This window comes from Bos grunniens, chromosome 28 (genome assembly GCF_055505025.1).
Source record: "Bos grunniens cultivar Pamir isolate PY7600 chromosome 28, Bosgru_T2T1.0, whole genome shotgun sequence".
NCBI lineage: Eukaryota > Metazoa > Chordata > Mammalia > Artiodactyla > Bovidae > Bos > Bos grunniens.
The window spans coordinates 18,514,832-18,532,269 of NC_141192.1; the positions used below are offsets into that span (position 1 = coordinate 18,514,832).

The 17,438-nt window shown below is 49.3% G+C and overlaps 1 protein-coding gene across 6 annotated transcripts in view; it reads right to left on the minus strand.

Moving 5' to 3' along the window:
- CDH23 (cadherin related 23) overlaps positions 1–17,438 on the minus strand; it is a 439,149-nt gene that overhangs the window by 265,548 nt on the left and 156,163 nt on the right. For all 6 annotated transcript variants that reach the window (XR_015156859.1, XM_086382172.1, XM_086382174.1 and 3 more), the window contains exon 7: positions 60–254. Coding sequence is in view for 5 of the 6 variants with exons in the window: in XM_086382172.1 (XP_086238298.1) it covers positions 60–254 (195 nt within the window). In the remaining variant the exon portion in view is untranslated. The remainder of the gene's footprint in view (positions 1–59; positions 255–17,438) is intronic.

Sequence of the window (17,438 nt, forward strand, 5' to 3'; positions counted from 1 at the left end):
CCTCTCTGAGGGCAGGAGGCTGGCATCTGGCCGCCTGGGCCCCTGGCACAGGGACTCACCGTGGCGTTGACGGTGAGCTGGTAGGCCTGCGTGGTCTCGTAGTCCAGCTCCCGGATCACTGTGACGATGCCGCGTGCGCTGTCGACGGCAAAGAACTGGGAGGGGGGCTGGAAGGAGTAGAGGACGCTGCCGCCTGCGCCCAGGTCAGGGTCCGTGGCGTTCACAATGAAAATGGGCGTCCCCACCGGTGTGTTCTGGGGGTGAAACAGAGCAAATAAAAGGGTGAGCTGGAGCTCAGAGCAGCTGCCTCCATCAGTGACTATTCCCCCAAAGCCCATTAACCACGTCCCTCCAGCCAACCAGACCTGCGGCTTTGTCATTTTTATTCTAAAAGGGTTCACAGGAATTTAAAACGCTATATCTATTTTTTTTTGCTCCATTTTTTGATGGCCTCCTGGTGGCTATAACAGCACCAGTTCCAAAGATGATCTACTTATCCTGAAGTTCCGGATGAGGGCCTTTTGGTCCCCAAACCCCTGTTTCTTGGCAGTTCTGCTTTCTCTGTTAGGTGCCCCTTGGCTGCCCAAGCCTCAGGCATGGGCTGCTCTGGAGGGCAGCCAGGAGTCTATGTGTTGGGAGGTTCCAAGGACAGGGAGCTGGAAGATGTGTAATATGGGGAGGTGGCATAGAGTCTGTGGTGGGGCTGGCCCACAGAGATTTCTTGACTTGCCTAGGGGTGGGGCATCCACATAACATCCCTGGGCCATGGCAGCCTGTCACCAGAGAGGCCCACAAAGCCTGCTCAAATGTCACCACCTCCTGGGAGCCTTCCATGATTCCCTTTGCTACACACTGTGTTTGTAGATAGACCCCTGCCCCTTTCTGACTTGGGGTTTCTGGTTAAATGTAACTTCCTCATGGAAGCCTTCCAGACCCTTCAGGCGGGTCAGCCCCTACCGTGCTCCCAACCCCTGCCACTATTATATTCAGGGTCCCATAGCACCCTGGAATGTTTGATCACCCACAGTTCCTCTGTAATTCCCCAGCCAGTGCCTGTCTCTCATTGCACATGTGCTCCATAGAAACCATAGAGCTCTATCTGCCTGGCCCAGCAGGTGCCTGCCACATGGCCGGTGTCCAGTAAGCATCCTTTATGAAGACATGAACGAATCTCTATGGCAGCATCTTAGCACATTGTATTCTAAGTATCTGTTTGCATCCTCTGCCCAACTGTCAGCTCTCATCACGATCGTGCCCACCACAATGCTTGGCAGGTAAGCCACATCTGCAAAATTCTGCGTGAGTAAATTTACTCTTGACTCAGTGAGCTCTGGACACATCAGAAGATAGGCTACCTAAGGAGGCTCTGCCCAGAGGCAGGAAGAAACAATTCCTGCTCCTGCTCACTGACGGTGCTGTGCCACATCTAGGCTGTGAGCTGCACCCATCAGCTCCGTGACAAGTAGCTTTCTAGGTGCTTGCTATGATCCCTCTTTCAAAAAGGAAGCCAAGGCTCAGACAGGTTAAGGAACTCATCCAAGTCACCCAGCTAGGCAATGGCAAAGACCCTAAATTCAGGTATAGTTCATTCTAAGCCTATCTCTTAGCTCTAAACACTTCTGTAAACCTTGAGGGCAGTTTATTCCCCTAAGTCTTCCACACAGTGCTGAGGTCACCTGCCAGCATGGGTGGTACCCTCTAGCCCAGAGTGTGGGACTGGCCTGAAAGTTCCCTGAGGGCAGAGACAACATTCCTGTGTGATCTTTTTACACTGGGACAATGACTGAGTACCTTCGGACACCTGCAGGGCTCCTATCAAGGAAGACATCACACAGCTGCCCATCTCTGTGCTGCTGCCCATGACCTGGGTCACTACCTCGAGAAGCTTCTCTCTTTGAAGACCAGTCTCAGGCATACTGGAAGCCCTTCCCCAGGGCTGTCTGCTGGAGGCAAGTGTGTTCTCTGTAAGACCTCTAATTGGGCTGGAAAGGGCCTCCAGAGGACAAAGCCACCGAATTGCCACTGTTTCTCTCTGAGTGTGCTGCCCCTCCCCCATCACCAGGCAAGTGTCCACCTGAATGGACAGGCTTACATCCTATCCTTTTCCAAACCACGCTGAAGATAGGGGCAGACAGGTAAGACCCCTCTCCTCCATCCCATCCTTGATGCTCCATGCCCCTCTGCATAGGATACAAGCCTCATAGTCTGGTCTTGTCTCCCCCTTCTCGCTTTATTTCCTGGCAGGTATCATATCCTAGCCTTTTGGCTAAGATCATGTGCAATATCTTTTCTTACCAGTTTACTATTTCCTGGCACGTAGAGCTATTTGTACTTCTCCAAACCAGCACACTCCCTTACACTTCTGAGTTCCTGCACCTGCTTTGCCTTTGCGAGGTCTGCCCTACCCAGCTCAGTGGCTTGGAAAACAGATGCTCTCTTTCTCTCCAAAAGAGGGAAAATGTTCAAGTGTACAAGGGGGCAGAGGGGACAGGTGCTAGATTTCAGGGATGGACAGACTTCTGTTGGAACCTAAGTCTTATTGTGTGTCTTTGGGCTAGTTACTTCATCTCTCTGATCCTTAATCCCCTTTCTGTGCATCAAAGTTAATAATATTTCATACAGTTAATGTGAAGAGTACACGAGCTCCTGAGTATAAACTTCCCAGAATATATTAAGTGCTCAGAAGATGGCAGTTGTGATTTTATTGCCTGAATGCCTTCTAGAGGGTGGCAGACAAGAACATCTCCAAGGGTAGGGCAGGGAGGCATAAAGAAGCACCATGACTGCTAATGATCCTGTGCTGGGCGTTCCCTGTCTGCAGTCCCCAGATCCACCGAGCACCCTTCTCTGCCATGACCCACCCCCTGCCCGCCTCCCAAGCCAGGGTGGCCTCAGTGCACTGCATTCCCAGGTTGCCAATGGGAGGGGCTGGTAGGAGCCCAGAGTTTGGGGAGGAGGCAGGAGGAGAAAGGGTTTGAAGTGTTACTTTCCCAGTCCCTCCAGCTCCAACCCAGCAGCCCCTCCTCTCCAGCCCCAGGTTTCAGTGGCTCCAGCCCTTCCCCTTGCCTCTCCAGTCCTAAGAGTAGAAAGAACTTGCCAGTGTTGCTAGTCCTTGGAGCCTCAATATCCCTCAGTGTCGCTCTAGCCCTGCACCCCCTCTGGAAGTTGTCTCTTCACTGAAATGCCTTTATTGGAACTATCCGAGATGAACTGTTTCCTGGGGAACCCTGACAGATGCAGGCACTCTGCAAAGGACCTACCCCAAGCCACACGTTCAAAGCCCCAGAAACTGAACTCCCCAGGTGCTGGGGTGAGCAATGCCAGCCTCCATCCCAACATGCCAACCACAGAGACTGGTCTGGAGGAGATCTTCATGAGGTTCTCAGCTAACCTACAGCTCTCTCTCTTCCCTCCTCCCCGTCTCTACATCCAACATACACATCTCAGGAGTGCCAGTGTCAGGCCCAAGCTCCAGAGCACAGCATGCCATTGCAGCCTGTAGCTCTTGCCACAAGAGGGATAGACATGTTCTGATTTCAGGGTGGCCAACCCCCAGTGAGGCAGCTGGATAGCACTTCAGAGCACACCCCACATGGAGTCAGTGCCCAGAGGAGAGAGACGGCTCCCACGAGAATGTCAGCTCTCCAGCTGCCTGCCTCAGGGAGGAAAGGACATTTCACTCATCCATACTGCATAGTCTGGGGCGAAGGCTCTCTGAGCATCTGGTCAGAGGATTTAAGAGCAAGCTCCAAGAAGACAGGAAAAGGGGGAAAGGAAGGGATGGTCCTGTGTCTGACCTTGTTGGATTATGTTTCATGCCCTGCAGTGAAAACCCATTTAACTTCTGCGTAACTTAGAAAAGGTTTTAAATAGGCCTGACAAGGAGCCATTCCCTTAGAAGGGACAGGCCATTGGAGAGGAAAGAATGCTGACCTCCTGCATTCCCAATCCTGGGCACCATGCTTTTCTGGGACATGGGGGGAGGGGACTCTCACCAGCACATACACTGGGGGATTCTTGGAGCACCCAGCTACTGGTTCACAGAAACATCAGATACGTTCACAGGTTGACACTCAACGCAAGCAGATTTCCTCCATGGGGCCACGCACATCTGGATTTTCAAGTACATCGTAGGCAATTAACACCTGGTGCTCAGAGTGTGGGCTCTGAGTCAGACCTCCTAAGTTTGAGCCCCAGCCTTTTCCCTTGTTGGGTGGAGACCCTGGACATGTGCTGTTAAATTTATTATTTTGGTCTCAGTTTCCCTATGTAAAGGAAAATGTAAAGGTGGAGCTGTTAACACTACCTATATATCCTGGGGTAGTGGGAAACTTTTACATGAGCTAAGGTGTGGGGAGAAAACCTCTCACTGAGCCGGGCACACAGCAATATTGAGTGATACTCATAAATGGTCACTACCATTATTATGGTGGTAATAAAATACCATCACAGGCGGCATGAGATGAGCCTATTTAAAGTGGTGTGGGGGGATTAGAAGCAGGGTAAATGGCTGATCTCTTCATCACGAATTTAGACAAATGGGTAGATCAGAATTCAGGAAGAGAACACCTCTGTTGAATGGTTCACGGCTGTTGCAGACAGGATGGGAGAACCTCTGAAGACCCTCCAGAGTGGGTTTGGAGAATGTGAGACGAGGGGTGGGATCTGATGGAAGGGTGAGAGGAGTTCCTGGAGGAGCACGGAGGCCAGGCCTGACCATGCACCACTCAGCGAGAAGATGGCTTCAATGTGGAAGCTGGAAGGCACCTTGGAGATTATCCAGCCTAGTCTCCCCAGTTTTTAGATGGGAAAAGTAAGAGGGTGCACTTCCAGGCTTTCTGTCTCACATGTGCTTAATGGCAGAGCTGTGCCTGGAAATCAGGTGTCTTAACTCAAGTGCTTTACTTACGCTACCCAGAGACACTACCCACTGTGTCCTGGCCCACCCTCCTTCCAAGCAGAGATGCTCTTTTTACCAAAGGGATGGATCTAGGCAGCCGTGTTTGTACCAAGTGACTTCAGACCCAGGCCACATGCGATTGGTCCAGGGGTAAACACATGACTCAAGCAGGCCAATCAGATGGGGTCTTGTAAATTAAAGCAACTTTCCATGGGAACTTGAAAGAAAGATTCCTGCTACCTGGTTGGGGTAGAGTGGGTCCCACAACAGGCTGAAAGTCACACAGAAGCTACAGAAACAGAGGTGTAGAGGAAGCCCATCTGCAGTGAGCATAGGGCATGGTAAAGCAGAAAGCAGAGACGAGGGCTCTGAGGGCCTCCCCTGCCCCAGCCTTCACAGAACCTGTCTGGCCCTCCCCTCCTGTCCTTGGCTGTGGTCCTGAGACACAGTCCATGCTGTTCTTTCTGTGGGTACCACCTGCTCATTCCAGCCTGCATGGGTCTCAGCTCCTTGCCAACCTGGTCTGCTCAGGACGCATCCAGCCACGGCAAGGCCTCCTCACTGCATACCTCGCCCCAGGTTCATCCTGCCCCTCGCCTGCTGGGATCTGGCCTTTCACGCTCACAGCTGGGCCATAAAAACCAAAGCTCATAACTGCTGAAGGCACAAGAGCTAACATGGGGAGAGGAGAGAGGCCCGGATGAATGAATGTCGGCTCTGTCTTCTTTTCAAGTGTCCCCAGACACTCCTCCTAACATGCAAATCCACTCAGGTCATTGTGAAGGTCAGCGAGCATGTGGGGTGGGAGGGTAGGTCTGGGAGAGCTTGACCATGGGGCTGACACAATCATCCAGGACAGACCTGGAGAAGAGATGCCCCAGAGAGTCAGCTTCTGCCCACCTGGAGTCAGGGGACCAGTGGGACAGTGCCTCTATAGTGTCTGGTCTTAGAGTTCGGGGTCTACAGAACCATCTGTCAGGTGGGCCAGGGCCATGAAAAAGTAGCCCAAATGGCCCGTTTTGGCTGGGGGTGGGGAAGCCCCATTCTAGGGCAACTTCTCCCCACATATTCACTGTGGAAAGTGGCTCCGGGTCCACCTCTGTGCTGGAAAGGAGCAGCTGGTCTCCGAAGGAAAGGCTGCACAGGACGTGATTACCCCCGTTCCTGAGACAGGCCTCTTAGCCCATGTCTCTGTCTCAGGTCGGCTTCCAGAGCTCCTTCCTCCACGGCACCCCCTGTCCAGCCCTGTCCTCTCCTTCACAGCTTCTGGGACATCTCCTCAAGTGCACTGCCCGTGCCTCCTGGGGGCCGGGCAGTGTGGTGAGGCATAGTCCCCAGCAAATCTCCTGCCCTACCAGACCATCCCTCTCGGTGAGAGGCCCGCTCCATGCAGGTCACAGACCGGGCAGGCCCCGCACTCTTTCCACTCCCCATTTAAGCTCCGCATCACTCCTGACGGACCTGCTGTAAACGGGCCACCCTGTGCAATTCAGAGACAAATAAATCTTTTTGCTACTCCTGGGGTGACAAGGGAATAGACTCTGGCAAAGTTCTACCATTTCAGGGATCTTGTTCGTTAATAATAATGATAAATAGCTCACTTCTCACATGCAGTGTGAGCCGCGTTACTCTGGGTTTCTACAGAGGTGGCCGGGGGTGCTCACTGGAACGGGTGAGGGGCGCAGGGGCAGCGAGGGAGGAAGAGGGCCAGACAGGCAGCACAGAGGGTGGAAGAAACAGGTGGAGAGAGTACAAACAAAGAGGAAGGGAGAGAAGGGGGAAGGCGGAAGGAAGACCAAGGGGGATGTGAAAGGGGCAGAACTGGGGGCCAAAGCAGACTGGGGATGCAGGGGAGAGAGTTTGTGAGAGCAGACAGAGGGAAGACAGTTGGGAAGAAAGGAAAGGAAAACTTTAAGGAGCAAAAGAGAGATTCTAGAGGGAAAGTTGTGAACAAAAGACAAGAAGTAAAAAAAAATTCAGAGCAGCATGAGAAAGATCAGAAAGAGACATAAGCCTGCCATACCCTCTCATCTTCATAGTGCACCCACCTCCCCGCCCGTGAGATTTATTCTCAGTCCTGGACCAAACCTCGAAACAAGCCCAATCGTTTCCATTGTAGGTGCCATCTCTAAAGGCATTATTAATATTTATGGAATGCTTGCTAGATGCTGCCACAGTCTTTAATATCTTATTATAAAGCCTGTTATAAAATGCATTAGTAATAAATTCTTGACAGATGGACTTCTGACAAGGTGCCAGTGCCTTGGTGAACAGACCCTCCTGGACTGAGCTTGTGGCTCAGAGGCTGGGCTGCTGGTCCCTGAGGAAGGGACTCAACCCTTCACCTGTCAGCATTGTTACAAATTTTATCTCATTACCTCCTTTTCCCAGATGGGGAAATGGAACCTCAGAGAAATGAAGCTACTGGTCCAAAGTCACACAGCTTTAAGTGATGAGTAGGATTTAAAACCAGGTCACCTCTGTGTTCCCAGACCTTGGGAACCCTGGAGATGAGGGTAGAGAGTGAGCTCAGGGCTCCTGCTCAAGCAGAACTGGTTCATTTCCTCTATAGAAGGGCTGGGGATGACACGCCCAAAGATGGTAGATTCAAGTTGTCTGGGTTAGGGAAGAGAGCGTTGGTAGAGAGTTTTAGCCCAAAAAGAATTTCAGAAGGAAGAAGGGTCTCAAAATTTGCACACTTTCACTGGGGAGAAGGAAATGGGCTCCCACTGTGACTAGAATAATTAAAGTTATAAGTAAAGACGTTTCTGATGGGGGTGGAGGGGTAGGTGGTGCCAGGCAAAGTGGAGGTGCCCATGTCTTGGTCTCCACTGATGCCAAAGAGGTTCTTTTTTTCACTTATGACTCTGGAGCCGGGGCCTACTGGGGAGCTTGGGGATGGTATGAAGTTTGGGAGGCTTTTGGCATTCTAGCTTATAGAGGAGAAGAAATGAAGTCTATGGGAGATATGGGCTGTATTTCTTTCTCAAACAAGAAGAAGGCCTGTGTGGGCACCAGATGAGAGCAAGGTCTAAGAAGAGAACTGGTGCAAGGAGGAGAACCAGGAGAGGCGGGTGCCCACTGGGCCTCCGTGGATGTTTCAGGTGCCCTCATTCTGGTCAGGGAGAGGGCACATGGTATGTACAAACACCCACACATGTACCATACCCACACACATGCACACATGCTCCAGCACCTCCCTCTGCAGAGGAGGCTGGAAGAGATCAGTTACAACATCTCTTCTGTCGACCAGTGTCTGTTCTCTCTCAGACGCTGTGCACTGGACTCTAAAAGGTGTTAGATCTTCCCTGAGGGCCAGGATTACTGTCAGGTGGACGTGCCAGCTCTGTGGGCAGAATGAGCCTCACAGGGCTGGGCCCCAAGCCCCGCATACCCTAATGTGGCTCAAGCACTTTCTCTGGACTGAGCTGGACTCCTCAGCTGTTCCATTCTCCATGGAGCAAGCTCAGTGCTCTCCTATCTCCAAGAGCCTCCTCCTTTCTCAGCCTCTGGCTCCATACTGTCTATTCTGAATCCTGGAAAGACCTGCATCAAAGTGCTTACCTAACTTCCATCCCCAGTGGATGAATCTAACATGAATCCCCGAGTTCTGCCAGTGTCTTCACCTGCCGGATGTGCCCCTCTCTCTGGCCTCCCACTCCTCACCAATCATCAGGCTCTGTCAAGCCTTCCTTCCACATTCCTCAAATCCTCCCCCTCTCTCTGTGATTTACCTTAGCACCTCCGAAGTCCTAGCACTGTCACTGGCACATAGAAGGCATTCAATAAATGTTTTAACAAAATCAGGCCTTGCTGTTAAACACAGCAGATTGAACATACCCACTGATTTCTGTTTCTGTCCCAACCCCTCACCAAAATGACAGTATGGAAGTCTAAAATGCATACATCCATAAGCGCAAAAAGAACAGGAAAGGAGGTGACAACGGATGATTGGTGTCAACAAAATCCTGGAAACAGACGCAACTGGAAACTGCCTTAGGAGAGAAGGGAAAGCTGAAACTCTGGCTAGCATCTTAGAATCTCAGGAAAGCTCAGGAAGTGGAGACACAAAGTGATACTCAAAACAGGAAGACTGGCTGCAAATCTTTAAGAGTGGTAAGACTCCCAGATGCCTTCCCCAGCTCTTGCAGAAGATATGAGGTTTGCGTTCTGGAGGGGCTGAGGTAGTCAGGTTCTGGACTCAGACTGGGAGCTGGAAGAGGCACTGAAAACTGGGAGGTTAAGTGAAAAGCGGCATCTCCCCTCATTCCCATCTCCAGTCAGGCCTCTTATAATCATTCAGCCTTGTGAAGGCTGACAGCCAGGCAGGAGATAGGGAAAACTGGCCCAAGAGAAAAAATATTTACATGTTGAATACCCCCAATACATACAAATCCAAGTCCTCACCTAATTATCAAGTCCACTGGTTAATACGCAGCACCCTCCTTCTTGTGCTGTGCTTAGTCACTCAGTCATGTCTGATTCTTTGCAATCCCATGGACTGTAACCTGCCAGGTTCCTCTGTCCATGGGATTTCCCAGGAAAGAATACTGGAGTGGGTAGCCATTCCCTTCTCCAGGGGATCTTCCCAACCCAGTGATGGAACCCAGGTCTCCCGCATTGCAGGCAGATTCTTGACCATCTGAGCCACCAGGGAAGCCCAAGAATACTGGAGTGGGTAGCCTATCCTTTCTCCAGAGAATCTTCCTGACCCAGGAAACAAACTGGGGTCTCTGCATTACAGGCAGATTCTTTACCTGCTGAGCTTCCAGGGAAGCCCACCCTCCTTCCTACCCTGTCCTAATAGGCCTAGTGAGCTTCCAGGCAGGTAAATGTGAACTCACTCTTAAATATGAACAGACAACTAAAGGTCACTAAACATTTGAGAAGAGCTTCTAATGTGAAAGACAGAGAGGAAAATAGTAAAAAAGGAGTAACAACAATACATATCTTTAACATGTTTAAGGAGACAAGTCAATCCTAAAGGAAATCAGTCCTGAATATTCATTGGAAGGACTGATGCTGAAACTCCAATACTTTGGCCACCTGATGTAAAGAACTGACTCATTGGAAAAAGACTCTGATGCTGGGAAAGACTGAAGGCAGGAGAAGGGGACGACAGAGGACAAGATGGTTAGATGGCATCACCAACTCAAAGGACATGAGTTTGAGCAAGCTCTGGTAGTCGGTGATGGATAGAGAAGGCTGGAGTGCTGCAGTCCACAGGGTCACAATAAGTTGGACACGACTGAGTGACTGAACTGAACTGAGAGAGATAACATAAGACAGCATCTTTGAAATAATCTTTCAAGAAGAAGAAAGAGCTAGTAGATAGTAAAAGCTCAACAGAAGAGTTGGAAGATAAAGAAATTTCTCCAAAACTAGGACAAAACTTAAAGAAACTTAAACAGGGGAGGAAAGTAAGAAAATTAGAGTAGTTTAGAAAATTCAACTCCCAACTAACAGGGATTCCAGAGAGAAAACAGAGCAAATCAAGGGGAGGAAATTATCCAAGAAGTAAAATAAGAAAACTCCCCAAACTGAAGAACATGCTTCCAAATGGAAAGAGACACTATCTGTTCAGAAGAAAGTTCCACACTGAAGCATAAAACGATGACATTTCAAACACTGAGGATTTAGACAAAAAAATCCTAGAGACTTTCAAAGAGAAAACAAAAGGCCACAATCAAAGGGTCAAGAATCAAAATGGCACCAAAGTTCTTAACAGCCAGAACACAAAGGAAAAATGATTTCACAATATGAGGAAAACTAGTTTTATTCTAGAGTTCTATACCCAGCCAAACTGTCAACACACATGCATGCAAAATAAACACATTTTTCAAAACAGAATTTTAAGAGATTCCCCATGAATTCTTGTTCATGAAACTAATGGAGGGTGTGTTCTACGAAAATGAAGGCAGAAACTGAGATAGAAGATATTAGGGAACCCATGTAACAGGAGATGTAATGCAGGAGAAAGAAAAATGGACTTTGAGTGACTTCCTTACCTCCCTTATGCATACCCTACATCAGGCCCCTTTAGCCATTCAGCCTCCAGAATAGCAAGCAAGCCAGAGCATACCCAGTCCAGATTGGAGCAGGAGGATCAATGCTCCAGGGAGACTGTTGCCAAGAAAAACATAAACTGCATTTAAAAATCAATATACTTTTAATACATGGAGAGGCGGTATTCAATTATGTCAGAATATTTAGGGGTGAACAAATGATAGGTTTATAGATCACTAAGCAAGCAAACAAAATGAGGTAATTATTAATTCTACAGAAAGCAAAAGAAGGGATATAATTACACTGGAAATATAATGACAGTACGGTACACTATGTGGCTCAGCCATGAATAATATTTACATAATTATAATGCTGCATACACTAAATGTTGTGTGAGCTAAAAGGAGGAATATAATTATGTTGGAAGGATGGGCAGAGCACATTAAGAGTGGTGTGTGTATGTGTGTGTAGCAAAGATGAGGTAAAGGGTGGTGTAGAAGTTCAATTCTCATCCTTCACAGCTGAAAGTCGATAGATAATGTCTAAAACTAAAAAAATGTATAAGCATGCAATTTGGAAATAAGGTAACTATCAGTAGCCATCAGAAATTGAATGAGGTTATCTCAGAGTGGGAATCAGGAATGGGAAAGAATGAGGCAGGGCACTGCTATTTTTATTATAAGCCTAGCTTTACTATTTGACTTTTAAACTCATGCATATATGACTGATAACATTAATATAAAAATTGAGAAAACCTCCCTATGGCTGAACCACTGCAGTGGCCTCCCCTCTTTCAGCTCTGCTCCTGTAACTAATCTTGGAGAGTTACTGCCCTAAAGCACTGACCCTTCATCTTATTTTTCTCCTCAAACACCATCACTGGCTCCTCTTTCCTGTCCAAGGCAAGTTCCTGCTGCACTTGAATGTCACCATAGTCTGGTCAAACTTCCCTTTCCAAACTCATCTTTCGTTTTTGTCCTACTGAGACCCTCTGCTTCAGTCAGACTGGTGTACACAGCAGCCCCCAGAATGCTGGCCCACTCTGCTCCAGGAACTTGTGCCCTCTCCACATCTCCACACACATTCCTGCTGATAGTTTTTCTAGGGAACAGACATCACCAACCAGCACGGGGGACCGAGGCTCTCTCCCTTCCCCGAAGTGGCCTGGCTGCCTGGGCTTCCTATGTACACAAGCCCAGGCTGGGATTGAGACACTGTCTTCTGCCCACACTCCTAGGCCCTGCTTTACAGAGATGCTGGACGTGCCTGACTGGAAGAAGCTCATCAGAGGAACATCTGAGGTCTCCCTTCTTTCTTCTCAGAAATTTGGTTTTCAAAGCCAGGGAGGATACCCAAATATGAAATGGCCCCAGCTATCTCTTTATTCAGAGATTAAGGCGATCCAGGTAGTTTTTCTCACTCCCCGTGCTACTGAGCACCCCGGCCCAGGGACCTTCCAGCAGAATGAATAACAGAAGAGTTTCAAGATCCACTCCATCCCTGTGTGCCACTTCCATGCAGCACCCACACTCCAGGGCTGACCTTGCACCTGCCTTCCTACAGCCACTCTCTCCCTGCTCTCACCTGCAGACCTGCAGGAGCTGAGGGAGGGGGCATGCTGCAGTATAGGGCGTGATGCCTCATGGACAGTGCATGGCTGGCAGAGTGACCCAGCAGCTGGCTGCAGGACCCATGGAGGGAGAAGGGGACAGGAAGGGCTGTGGCAGCAAGACAGCCCCTGTGCCCATGCTGGCTCCAGTCTCCATGACATGCTGCTTTCAACACCAGCAGTTCAACACCCCCTCCCTCAGGACTGTGATCCCACCTCCCTCTCTATGGCATGGCAGGAGTAACACGAATCAGAGTGGAGGCAGGAATCCAGACCTTGGCTGTTCACTTTTACCATCTCACCCTTCCCCAACCTGAGAGTGTCGCCCAATGGACTCCTGGGAGCTTTCCCTGCTCCCTCCCACAACAGGAACTTGGAAACTGGCTTCTGGAGGCAGGAAAGGATCCATTCAATGACGATTACCCGCCCCCACCCCCACTCCTCATGCACATTGGCCTGACTGGGAAAAAAGAAATCAGAAACAACTGTCCTGAAACTCTGGGTCAAATTCCAGCTTTCCAAAAACAATCTATATGACTTCCTTCTCTGTTGCTACAGGGCATCAACGCAAACATCAAATGCCTCAGTTTTCCCATACAGGAAATGGGTACAACAGTCCCTGCCCTGCCCTTCCACACAGAGCTGTGAAGGCAATACAATGATTCACTTTGAAAAGTCAAAGGTCAAAATAAAATCTTTATAACTTTCTGCAGAAGGAGAAAATTCTAAGGCAAAAAATTAGGGAAAGCTACAATGAGACATATAGAAGAGTCCTCTCTAGAAACCTACCTTGGAGTCCCAGAACCAGGGTCATCTGGGTTCCAGGACACTGTCCCCGAGCCTACGACTGCAGCAGGCTGAGTTCAGGACAGAAAGAGGCTATGCCTAAGGCATGAGGTGGCTGGTCATGAGACTTGGTAGATTCTGGAAAGTGGCAACTGATAAAGAATGGAGTCTCCTGGGATTTTTTAAAAACAAGAAAGGCCTTCCAGGGGTCTAGGGTAATAACTCACACCTACTGAGGACTTCCTATGGTGAGGCCCTGTTGTAAGTACTTCCCATGCACTATCTTGTATAATCCTCTTGGCAGCTTGTGAGACAGACATCATTACTATCCCCATTTTCCAGATGTCCAAGGCCATGTATACTAAGCAGGTACTCTGGGACTTGCACTCAGGCAGGCTGCGCCAGAGCCCAGGCTCTTCAGCACCATGCTATACTATTCTCAGTGCTGAGTAAGCAAATGTATTAGGTCCAGGAGGCAGGGGGATGGCCAAGATGACCTTGACAAACTTGGATCCTCTCATTCATGTTAAATGCCAGGGCCTACTAAGGATGTTTAAAGGGGTTGCCACAGAATGACTTAGGCCATGCAGAGGTTCCAGGCTCAGGACTTTACAGGTGCCAGGTGCCACCAGGAAGATGGTGGAAGGGGAGGAGTCAGTTACCAGGAGCTGTCAGGTTCTTTCATCCATCAATCCCAAAAACTGAACGGAGCAACACAGTACAAGACTGCACTGCCTGTATGCACATTCCTTATCTTTCCACAGGAAAATGGTTACAAGCAATTACAAGTGGTTATTTGTGGGCAAGAACGATATGATAAAGGAGGCTTTGAGGAGCAAGAGCAAAAGGTAATGTGCTCTATGACTCACAGCTCTACCCTTTATTTGCTGTGTGACTTTACAGAAGTTAGGCAACCTCTCTGAGCCTCAGTTTCCTTATAGATGGGCATAATAAGAAAACCCGCCCCATGGGATTATTGTGAGGCTTATGGGAGATAACACACAATACATGCTTAGTGCATAACGGATGCTCCACCAATCTTAGGCTGTATCATAATGTTATTATCTCATGGGGCAGATGTAAGGGTCTATAAGCTGTAAAGCACTTAGTGAATGTTACTTCTCGGGGAAAGTTCTGAAAGGGCAGGGGATGCCTCTAAAGGCTGAGGTCCTTGCTCTGCTTTCAGCAGAGGTAATAGTCCAGGATGAGAGTCGGGGTGGGGGTCCTCCCTATGGCACACACCCCCATCTCTGTACTAATGGAGCCCACTCTGGGTTGTGCGAGGCTTCCAATGCTGCCCTGAGCTCTCTGTGCACAGCTCCATGGCTCACAAATGGGGTTCCATCTTCCAGCCCCAAATTCCTTCCCTGCATGATAATGAATCATGTTAAACAAAACGAATATGCAAATCTCCTTGGGGCGGGCCCTACATCTATGGAAGCTGAGGCTAATAAATGGATTCTGAATAAGAAGACAGCTCAAGCAATGCAACTTCTGCTCATCTCTCCACCCCCGCCCCTTGGGCTCCACCCTCCAGTTGGGGGTGCACTCTGAAGGGCTGGGTGAAGGAGGCAGCAGAGGCCCCGGCAGGCAGCAGGTGTGGTCTAGGCCTGGTGAGGGTTTTGCCTCTCTGATCTCCTCCCTGTGGCCACTGCTGCTGGCCCTTCAGGCGGTGTGATGTGATAAGTGGAACCTGTCACTTGGTGCCTGGGGGCTTAAAGGCTGACAGGCTGAGGGAGGCTGCATACCTGGCTGCAGGGGCACTAGGATGGTGAGGGCTGGAGAGAGGAGGCTTGAGGGCCCGGGGCGCAGGACCCAGGTGGGGAGAGTGCAGCTACAGGAACTCACTGGGTTAAGAGACCTTGGGAAAAGGTTTAAGCTTTGTTAAGTGGAGAGAGATTGGGGATATCATGGCTGCAGAGGACTTTAGAAAGCACCTTATCCAGCAGTTTACTCCCCTAGCTGTGTATTAGAAAATGTGGGGAGCTTTTAAACTATATCAATGCTGCAGCCCACCCTAGCCTCTGTGTGTTTTAAGTTCCCAGAGGAATGCCCACGTACAGCCTAGGGTGAAAAGCACTGCCGTAACCAGTCACCCTGCTCTGTAGATGAGAAAGCCGAGATGCAGAGTGAAGGGACTGACCGAAGTCACACAGATGGCGGTGGTGGCAGACCCCCACCACTATGCTTCCTCCCCAGTCTTCCGCTCCCTTGTCTGGGCAAGGGTGGGGGTGACTCCCTCAACATCCATCACTCTTTTTTTAAATTAATTTATTTTAATTGGAAGCTAATTACTTTACAAGATTGTGGTGGTTTCTGCCATACATCGACGTGAATCAGTCATGTGTGTACATGTGTGCCCCCATCCTGAATCCCCTCTCACCTTCTTCCCCACTCCATCCCTCTGGGCTGTCCCAGAGCACCAACTTTGAGTACCCTGCTTCATGCATCGAACTTGTACTGGTCACCTATTTTACATATGGTAATATACATGTTTCAATGCTATTCTCTCAAATCATCCTACATTCGCCTTCTCTCACATAGTCCAAAAGTCTGTACTTTACATCTGTGTCTCTTTTGCTGTCTTGCATATAGGGTCATTGTTACTGTCTTTCTAAATACCATATATATGCATTAATATACTGTATTGATGCTTCTCTTTCTGACTTACTTCACTCTGTATAATAGGTTCCAGTTTCATCCACCTCATTAGAACTGACTCAAATGCATTCCTTTTTATAGCTGAGTAATACTCCATTGTGTATATGTACCACAGCTTCCTTATCCATTCATCTGCTGATGGACATCTAGGTTGCTTCCATGTCCTGGCTATTATAAACAGTGCTGTGATGAACATTGGGGTACACGTGTCCCTTTCAATTCTGGTTTCCTCGGTGTGTATGCCCAGCAGTGGGATTGCTGGGTTGTATGGCAGTTCTATTTCCAGGTTTTTAAGGAATCTCCACACTGTTCTCCCTAGAGGCTGTACTAGTTTGCATTCCCACCAACAGTGTAAGAGGGTTCCCTTTTCTCCGCACCCCCTCCAGCATTTATTGTTTGTAGACTTTTTGATGGCAGCCATTCTGACTGGTGTGAGAAGGTACCTCATTGTGGTTTTGATTTGCATTTCTCTGATAATGAGCGTGAACATCCATCACTCTTACCCTTCAAGTACAAGGAGCACTGGGCCAGGGAGCAGAAGACCTAAAATCAATGTGGTTCCGTGGGACCCTGGGCAAGTTACAAGCCTCTTTGGCCTTCAAGTCCTCATTCGTCAAGTGAGGGAGTTGAAGCCCATTCTCTCCACATTCCCTTCCCGCTCTACAAGGGTATGACTGTAAGTCCTTCCTGAAATCTAATCCAAGGCTCTCCTGCTACAAAGCCAGTCTCTTCATTTGAGGCTATCTTCAGAAGATATAAAGGCAGCATGCACTGAGCCAAAAGTAATAAAGGCATGTGCCTCTCCCTGTCCTTCTTTTTCAGTGTGTTGCTCTCTACTGAGACATATTACACTCTCACGTGCACAGAACACAGGTTAAAAAGCCACACCGCTGGTGGTAGGTGTTTGCTCGGCACTAGTATTGCAGAGCACAGACCCTGAGTGTGGGCAACAACCCGAGGAAGAACATTCATTCTGGGAAGAGCAAAGGGCACCTTGGGGGCTCTCTCTCTCACTAGCTCTCAAACGGTCCCAAAAGGACAGGAAGATACTAAGACACTGCAACCAACCCAGATGTCTGTCCTGCCCCCTCTTCCACTTCTGCGTGATGTTGGGAAAGTACTAAGACTCTTGGAGCCTCAGTTTCCTCGTGTAGAAAATGGAGATAAAAATACCTGCCTCTGGGATTTGTGAGTCCTAGATGAAGGACTTCATAAATGATGAAGGTGATTATGAAACACTCAGCCCAGTGCCTGACCCATCGTAACAGTGGCAGCAACAGCTCCCATCAATGTGACGAATCTCTTTACAACCAGGTAATGGCAGTCTCCCATTCTCCTGCTTTGGTGGGGGTGACTCAGCGAGACCCACTCATCCAAGCAACACACCTGGGCAGGAGGAGGGCGCCCTGCTCTGTTGTCCTTGAGAACTTTCCCATGATAGGGGTCCCGAGGCTTTAAAGGCCGGGGTGGCGTGAA